At 48.8% G+C, this 9,228-nt stretch overlaps 1 protein-coding gene across 13 annotated transcripts in view; it reads left to right on the top strand.

Annotated features, from left to right (window-relative positions):
- Positions 1-1,427: 1,427 nt before the first annotated feature.
- Positions 1,428-9,228, top strand: part of LOC144373568 (mitotic spindle assembly checkpoint protein MAD1-like) — a 245,640-nt gene continuing 237,839 nt past the window's right edge. For 3 of the 13 annotated variants that reach the window (XM_078036597.1, XM_078036598.1, XM_078036596.1), the window contains exons 1-2: positions 4,223-4,568; positions 7,878-8,018. In XM_078036597.1, coding sequence (XP_077892723.1) covers positions 4,362-4,568; positions 7,878-8,018 — 348 coding nt within the window. In that variant the 5' untranslated portion in view covers positions 4,223-4,361. The other 10 variants (XM_078036595.1, XM_078036594.1, XM_078036599.1 and 7 more) reach the window with 8 other exon arrangements.

Genomic DNA, 9,228 nt, shown 5'->3' with positions numbered 1-9,228 from the left:
GTCCTTCTGCACCCCAGTCTCCAACCTCTGCTCTCCGCAAGAGTCATTCTGCACCCCAGTCTCAAAACTCAGCTATCTGCAACAGTCCTTCTGCACCCTAGTTACCAACATCTGCTCTCTACTACAGTACTTCTGTACCCCACTGCTCTCTGTAACAGTCCTCCGTTACTGCAGTATCAAACCTCTGCTCTCTCTAACGGTCTTTCTGCACCCCAGACTCCAATCGCTGCTTTCTGTATCAGTCCTTCCATACCTCAGTTTCCAAGCTCTGCTCTCTGTAAGAGTCCTTCTGCAACTCAGTCTCCAACCTCTGCTCTCTGCAACAGTCCTTCTGCACCTCAGTCTCCAAACTCTGTACTCTGCAACATTACTTCTGCACCTCAGTCTCCAACATATACTCTCTGTATCAGTCTTTCTGCACCTGATTCTTCAACCTCTGCTCTCTGTAGAATCCTTCTCCAACCCAGTCTCTAACCTTTGCTTTCTGTAACCATACTTCTGCACCCCAGTCTCCAAACTCTGTTCTTTCCAAGGATCCTTCTACACCTCTCAAACCTCTGCTCTCTGCAAAGATTCTTCTGAACCACAGTCTCCAACCTCTGCTCTCTGCAACAGTCCTTCTGCACACCAGTCTCCAACATCTGCTCTCTGCAACACTCCTTAAGCAACTCAGTCTAAAAACTCTGCTCTCTGCAACGATCCTTCTGCACCTCAGTCTACTACCTCTGCTCTCTGTAATACACTTCTGACAACCAGTCTCCAAACTCTGCTCTCTATAAAAGTCCTTATGCAGAATAGTTTCCAAGTTCTGCTCTCTGTAACAGGAATTTTGCAACCCAGTCTCGAACCTCTGCTCTCTGTAACAGGTCTTCAGAACCCCAGTCTCCAACCTCTTCTCTCTGCAATGATTTTTCTCCACGCCAGTATCTAACCTCTGCTCTCTGTAACAGTCCTTCTGCACCTCAGTCTCCAAACTCTGCTCTCTGTAACAGTCCATCTGCACCTCAGTCTCTAAAATCTGCTCTCTGAAACGATCCTTCTGGACCCCAATCTCCAACTTCTGCTCTCTGCAACAGTCCTTCTGCACCACAGTCTCCAGACTCCGCTCTCTGTAAGATCCTTCTGAACTCCAGTTTCCAAACTCTGCTCTCTGTAACATTCCTTCTCCATCCCAGTCTCCAACGTTGGTACTCTGCAACAGTCCTGCTGCTCCCCAGTCTCCGAGATCTGCTCTGTGTAACAGTCCTTCTGTACCGCAGTCTCCAAACTCTGCTCTCCGTAATGGTCCTTCTACACCAGAATTTCCAACCTCTGCTTTTTGTAACAGTAGTGGGCGGCTCCGGGTGGGGACACGGAGCCCCAGGGGGTGAGGCGGGCAGACTCGGTTCTTTACGGCGGGCCTCCAGTCGGTCTCGCGAGAGCACCGGCTCATATCTCCGCTAAGTGGGCGCGGGCGGAGCGGAGGGAGATCCGAGCAGAGGCGGCAAGCGCGAGCAGGCGACTGAGGTGAGCGGTGGAGGGCTAGGCGCGGGGTCGCGGGCTCAGGATCCTGGGGGCTGGGCGGCGGGGCGGAGAGGGCCCTGGCCCGGGGCTGACCGCAGTCGGCGCGGGTGCTGCCCCCTACGTCCCAGCGGTCTGGAGACCCCACGTCCCTTTCGCACCGCTAGAGATTGGGGCGCATCCCTTGCTGTCCTAGCAGGGTCCGTCGTTCTGTTGGGGTCTGCGCGTAGCCCTGTTCTGGAGACCCCTGGTCTACCCTCGCCACCTGTCCCTGCCCCTGTCATGACGGGGTCTGTAAGCGCTTTGCCTGAGAGACCCCCGCCTGCACTCGCCCCCTAGCCGCTCTTAGTGATCTGGGCCAGTCAAGTTGCAGCTGTGGCTCCTCTGAGCATCCATTGGCAAGAGGCCCCTAGGGAGCTAGAGACTGCGCGTGGAGAGAAGTGGTGACTGCTGTCCCCCTGAGCCGCCCCAGCTGTCTGCACTGGCCAAGCAGGCATCTTGTTGGCTTCTGGAGGCACCGTGTGCCCAGAGTCCAGCTCTTTGGGGTAGTGACGGGGATAGTGTGTGTTTAGAGAAGGCAGGATTCACCAGGGGATCAGGGCAGTGAGTTTTCTTGGACACTTCTTACTTTTAGTTTTATTTTTTTGATATTGGAGATTGAACCTAAGAGCGCTTTACCACTAAGCTACATCCCCAGCCATTTTCATTTTTTGAGATAGGGTTTCGCTAAATTGCTGAGGGTCTTGTTAAGTTGCCTAGGCTGGCCTCTGCATTTGCAGTCCTCCAAATGATTGGGATTACAGGCTTGCACCACTTTGCCTGGATCTTGGTCACTTATTTAAACTTTTTCTGCCATTTCTCTTTTGAGGCGGGAAGGGTAGTATGCTCCTGACTCCCATATCAGGGGCTGTCCAGAGGTGTTGGGGGTTCCACCTTCAGGTGGCTGGAAGGTTTTGAGCCTCAGGTGTGTATGGTGTGGATGGAGCAGCCTGGTTCCAGGAAGTTGAAAATACAGTGTTCTTTTCATTTTAGTATATTAATGGGTCAATTCTCAGGGGATGGTGTTTGGAGAAGAGGATGGAAAGTGTGGCTCTGGTCTGAACTTGGAAAATAGATTTGGGCTTGGAGGGTAGAGCCTGTTTCCTGCCTGGGTTTACCAGGCTCACAGCACTGAAAGCGCAGATCGACTCCATTCTCAAGGTTCTTTTAAGTCAGAAACTCGGAGACAAGCTAAGTTATTGTTATTATTTTTTTTCTTCTGGAGACAGGGTCTTGCTTTGTTGTCCAGGCTGGCCTCAAACTTGAGATAGTCCTTCCTCAGTCTCCTAAGTAGCTAAGATTATGAGCACCCAATCAAAAAAAAATGTTTTTAAAGGGGTTTGTGTGTATTTTCATTCTGATACCAAAGGGAAATGAACTAGCACTGCCCCTTCCTAAGGGGAGAAATAGTATGTGCCTGTGGGGGGAGTTCAAGCCTCTTGGCCATAAATGTACGTGGGATGTTCCACACCTTTTGGCTGGTGGCAGCTGGCATGACATGTAGGAAGCACAGGTGTTGAGGAAGCAGTTCTGTACCTTTTTTTTTTTTTTTTTTTTTTGTGGTACTGGGGCTCATTACCACTGAGCCACTTCACCAGCCCTTTTTATTTTTTATTTTGAGACAGGGTCTTGATAAGTTGCTTAGGGCTTGCTAAGTTGCAGGGGCTGGCTTTGAACTTGTGATGTTCCTGCCTCAGCTTCCCCAGCCTCTGGGATTATAGGTGTGTGCCACCGCACCCAGCCGTTCTGTACTTTTTTTTTTTTTTTTTTTTTTTAAAGATACCTCCTCTCCCAAGTTTACTGCAGCATTATTTATTGAGGATTTTCTTTTTAATATTTACTTTTTAGTTTTCGGCGGACACAACATCTTTGTTGGTATGTGGTGCTGAGGATTGAACCCGGGCCGCACGCATGCCAGGCGAGCGCGCTACCGCTTGAGCCACATCCCCAGCCCCTGTATCTTTTTTTAAATTATTTTTTCCACAATAGTTTTATTCTATTTATTTATTTTTATGTGGTGCTGAGGATCGAACCTAGGGCCTCACACATGGTAAGTAGGCGCTCTACCACTAAGCTACAACCCCAACCCCAGTCTTGTTCTGTACCTTTCCGAAGCTTCAGTTTCATCATCTGTAAAATTTCTAAGAAGACTGAATACACCAACTTGTTTTGAAGATTGAGCTGTTGTTTTCTAATGTATAAGCAGAGTGCTGGTCAAATGTGAGGTGACGGTTGCACAATCTACCATTTGGGTACATGTGGGATGCCTCCTCTCTGGGACTTGGTTGGAGGGAGTGATGGCACTTACTGCTGTTGCTGTTAATATGAAGTCACACTTGTGTTCCTGTGCCCACCATTGCCTTTATCATGCTGTTGCATGCTTTGTTTCTGATTTCCCATAGGCTACTGGGCTGCTAAGCATCTTCTCTAGAGAGCTGGCTGTCCATTTGTTTTGTTGGCCAGTATTCAAATAGTGACTTGGTGACTGTTTTTTTTCCCCCAGTTCTGAGCATTGAACTCATGGGCTTGTGCATGCGAGGCGAGCACTTTGCTACTGAACTATATCCCCAGCTCTTTTTATTTTGAGACAGGATCTCACTAAATTGCTGAGGCTGGCCTCAGACTTGTGATTCTCCAATCTCAACCTCTTGAGTCATTGAGATTACAGGTATGGCTACTGAGCCTGGGGTTTGCATGCTTTTATGCCTCTTTTCCTCTTGGTAAATTGGTGGCGTGTACTCTCTGTTTCCTTTGAAGAAAGTGGTTGTGGGCTCTGAGAAGGCATTAGGGCTGTCTAGAAGCATTGCTGATGGTGGCATCTGATGATCTGTGGAAAGGCTGACTCTGACTTTTTTTGTTCTCCCAGAAGGAAAGTGACCATGGAAGACCTGGGGGAGAACACCACTGTCTTGTCTACCCTGAGATCTCTGAACAACTTCATTTCTCAGCGAGTAGAGGGAGGATCCGGTCTGGATGTGTCTACCTGTGCCCCAGGTTCTTTGCAGATGCAGTACCAGCAGAGCATGCAGGTGAAAGGCTGGGTGGGGTCTCTGTTAAAGACACCTAGGCTCAGGTGGGGCCTGTTCAAGTTCTACACAATTGAGGTAGGTGAGTATTAGGTAGGCTTAGAGGCCAGTTGTGGTCTTCCAGATCTCATCCTGGGCATTTATCATTTGGGGTGCTAGTTGGAGACCAGGACCTGCCCTGAACTGTCATGGTTAAAGGCCTGCCTCATAAGCACCCCAAGAGTGGACATGTGCATAGCTGTGGGTTCATACTGATATATTCATGGATGCCAAAATGCCAGTCTATTCATTTAATTGAGGACAAAACCCAACTGCGTAGGAGCATGAGTGCCAGAATTATGAGCATACTGTCCCCTTGAAGATGTAACATAGAGAGGCTGTATTGTAAACACAGGCACCTGGTCGCCTAGTCAGCCTAGTGAGAAAGCCAGGGCAATAAGCGGAGGGACTGGATATTCTGTTTTAGCCTATAGGGGGAAATTTGCAGATCCTGTGATTTTTGCAGTTTTCTCTGATTCCAAGTTCTTGAGAATGCTCACTATGGATATAGTTGCAAAGGGTTCAGGTCTCCTGAAGGACTTCAGGCCCTAGAGAATCATGGGCTTAGTCCTATTCTGGGCTGGGACATCTGGGCCCCCAAGGAAAGAAGTGGTGTCTTGGCCTTGCCTGAGCCCTGTCACTGCACCATTGCTGTACCATCCTCCTCTCGGTCTTCTCTGCTTGTGTCTATCTTTCTCTTGTCCACTCTGCATGTGCTCTGGATTCTGTGACCCATGTCAACTGAACCAGGTAAGGCTCATGTACTGATTGGCACAAAGGATGGTGTTTGTGTGGTTTATTCAGTGATGGAATTACTGTTAGTTAGAGCACTGAGCTGCACACTGCTCTTTCTTGGGTCATTATTCTGAGATTAGACCTATTATACTTTTTGTGGTTTAAAAAAAAAAAAATGTGTAACCTGGGAATTGAACTCAGGGAGCACTCTCTCACTGAGCACATCTAGCCCCCTCCAGGCGCCGCCCCCCCCGCCCCCCCCCCCCCCGTTTTTTAAATTTTGAGACAAGGTCTCACTAAGTTAATGAGGCTGGCCTTGAACTTGGAGGTTCTCTTATCTCAACCTCCTGAGTCACTGGGATTATAGGTGTGTACCACCACTTTTATGAAGAGGCAGTGTTAATAGGTGGTTATTATCTTTGATTTCTGGCAAAATAAATTGGTAACTTTGGTCTTAAAAAATGCTATGATTTTAAAAAGTGGTATAATGTTATTGATGCAAATGTCTGGGAAATTTAGCTTGTCAAAATCCATGGGAAAATGTATGCCAGATATCGAGGCGCACGCCTGTAATCCCAGTGGCTCAGGAGGCTGAGATAGGAGGACCGTGAGTTCAAAGCCAGCTTCACGGTGGCAAGGTGCTTAGCAACTCAGTGAGATCCTGTCTCTAAATAAAATACAAAATAGGGCTGGAGATGTGGCTCAGTGCCTGAGTGCCTCTGAGTTCAATAATCCCTGATATAAAAAAAAAAAAAAAGGAAAATCATGGGATTTTTTAATCAGAATTGGACCTTGGAGGTCCCCATTGTTTACTGTTACAGACTTCCTCAGGTAAGGATCAGTGATCAGTCTGTACCCAAGTAAGGTAGGTAGGAATCATGATTACAGACCTGTCTGGGACCTGACTCTGGTCATGTCCTGCCCTGGATGCCAGGCATGGTTCTTTTTCTTCCTTTCAAGGCTCCCTGAGTTGTAGTGAGGGACCTGAGGACAATCTGGGGAATTTGGAGGCAAAGATAGATGGGGTGTCTTGTCTGCCAGGTGCCTGCCCCTCTTTTTAGCCCTTGTTTTAGTTGGGAGTGTTTAGTTGGGAGTGTATTAGAAAACTTCAGTGTTGTTTAAACACAAAGGAAAGTTTTAAGTTGTTCTTGACACATAGCCGGCGGGCAAGTATGGTGCCCTTGGTCCCTGTGTGGTGACATCCCTATAGACGAAGAGATTCTGGCTTTCTGAGACAGAGTTAAGAATGAGAAGGCTAGTGAGTATGAAGAATGAGCTTAGGAACCTCCAAATATCAACAGGTCAGAGTTACAATGAGGTGAAATGTAATAAGAATAAAGAAAGAACCCAGGTGGGAGGGCCAGGGGAGGAGCATTGCTTTAGCCAGGGCCCTCACCCTGTGGGCACTGTTGGCATGGGGCTGGGCACTTTTTTTTTGCAGAACTTTCCTGGGCACTGTCAGATGTTTAGCAACAATCCTGGGCTTCTGCCCTTGTGTATCGGTGGGCAGCAGCACTACTAATTCCATTCTGTAACAATCAGAAGTGTCTCCAGACAGTGCTAAGTGTCCCCTGGGGCAAGTTTGCCCCTGTAGGGGACCATGCTAGCCCAGTGGTTTACAGACTTTAATGTGTATGTGAGCCTCCTGAGAATGTGTCTAGAACTGATTCTGATTCAGCTCAAGGGTCTGTGTAGGTTAAATGTTTGGGAGGTTCCAGGCAGCAAGGCTTTGGTCCCAGTGAAAACAGTGACTCTGAGAGACTGTGGGCATGTCCTCTGGGGCCCTTTGAGGCTTGAATCACCTGCAAGTACTTATCTCTTGTGGGCCTACTTCTAAAGTAGCCCCCAAATTCTGGCCCCATCGTAGACTCTAACCTTCTGGTTACTCAATTGAATGCTAACTTGGTGTTGTTGCAGTGGGATTTCGAAGATCTAATTAATGTTGTCAATCAATCAGTGGACCTTAAGTTGGGGAGGTTCCCTGGGTTTCTGATCTAATCACATGAGCCCCTTAAAAAGATTGAGTCCAGATGTTAGAGTCAGAAGAGTTGGACTCAGTAGGGGAGGGAGTAGGGCATGTGGTGAGGGGGGTGGGCAGCTTCCAGGTACTGACAGATAGCTGAGAAGTGGATCTTGTCTTTCACTGGTGGGCTAGCTAGGGGTTCCTGCCAACTGCCTTAATTTTAGTCTTAAGAGACCTTTATCAGAGAACCCAGCCACATGTCTGCACTTCTGATCTACAGAGCCCACCGCCTGTTAATGAGTGGTGTTTTTAGCTGTCCAGTTTGTGGCAGTTTATTATACAGCTATAGAAAATGAACACACCTTCTTTCCTAGAACAAGCTCACCCAATGTCATCTTAAAATGTGTCTCCTTCTGATTCTCTTAATCTTTCCTTGCTTGTTGCCTCTCACCCACTTCCCACCTGGGGACCAAGACCTTGCTGGAGTGGCACTTGGGGTGCATTGAGCGGAGCAACTTGCCTTGTTTGACGTGGCTGCTGAGGATTTTCTTTATCTTTGGGTACGACCTTCTCAGTTGGAGGAAAGAGCAGAGCAGATCCGTTCGAAGTCCTACCTCATCCAGGTGGAGCGGGAGAAGATGCAGATGGAGCTGAGTCACAAGAGGGCTCGAGTGGAGCTGGAGCGGGCAGCCAACACCAGCGCCAGGAACTACGAGGTGGGTCCAGGTGGGCAGTGTTTGTCCAATCAGCCTCTGGGGACAATAGGCTGGATGCATGCTTACCAGGCTGTAAGAAGTCAGGAACCAGCCAGGGCCAACTGAGGCACTCTGCATGGGGATTGCCAGGTTGTTCCTCTGAGGATACCTATGGTGGGTCCATGTTAGCTGTGCTGGAGAAGGGTGGCTTGATATGGGGAGAGCCACAAAGTGGGAATTCTCTGGCTGTGTTTACTGCTCAGTGAGGCCACAGTGCCAACAAATCTGCTGGGTGTCTTGGTTTCCTCTGTTCTCTGGAGAAATTGGAATGCAGATCTGGCAGATCTACCAAGTGGTGCAGGGGTGACAGGCTTAGAACATTACTGAGTTGCTTGAATTGTCTCACCAGGGTGGTTGTAGGACCTCAGGAAAGTGCCCTACTCTCGCTGCTGTGCTTGCTCTTGGCTTCCCAGGACAGCAGGAAAGTGCAGCCTTGCAACTCCAGGAAGGCTCAGTCCAAGAACCTTCTGTCGGCATCGCTTTGATTAACAGTCCTTTGCCAGGTTTTCACTAAGTGCTGATCAGTTGTGAAAAGGCTGCCAAGATTCAGCCAATGCCACAGACCAGGGAATCTCTCAGGCCTTCCTTCCTTTCTTTTCTGGCCCCCACTTGCCGTGTATACATGTACTCACAGTTTCCTGTCCCTGTGTAGATCTCCTCCAGGGTGTAATGCAAATTGGACTGTTAGAGCCAGGAATGTAGATTCCTGCCTTGGTGTGCTGTCTGGGCTCATGAGCCAAGACTTTGAAGTGCCATTTGTTGAGTGGACAGACAATACCAGGGGCCCTTGGACTGTATGAATATGCAGTGCTAATGGAAATGGTCCTGGCTCTCAGGCAGAAGGATGGGCCCTGGAACTATTGGAGTTTCTCTGGGCAAAATGCCTTGAAGGTAGGGCCTGTGTGCCTGCCCTGGATCTCCAATGTCTGGCACATTTGGTGGTGCCTTGTGAGTACCTAAGAGCATTTGAGTGAGGAGTTGCAGCAGGGTCTGTTAAAGCTCAGGGGCACAGAGTGACAAACTTGGGAACTTGAGAAGCTTTTCATGACCACAGACATGCTGAGGGGCCCCGGGAGCCATGGAAATTAGTCGTTTTCAGATTGTCCCTGGAGTCTTGGCTTCTACATTGTTTTTTCAGGGGCTGCCAGGTTGCTGGTAGGTGAGTGTGGAG

Source organism: Ictidomys tridecemlineatus, unplaced genomic scaffold, assembly GCF_052094955.1.
Source record: "Ictidomys tridecemlineatus isolate mIctTri1 unplaced genomic scaffold, mIctTri1.hap1 Scaffold_435, whole genome shotgun sequence".
Classification (NCBI taxonomy): Eukaryota; Metazoa; Chordata; class Mammalia; order Rodentia; family Sciuridae; genus Ictidomys; species Ictidomys tridecemlineatus.
Note: the sequence above shows the minus strand (reverse complement) of the source record. Positions and strands in the feature narration are given on the sequence as shown.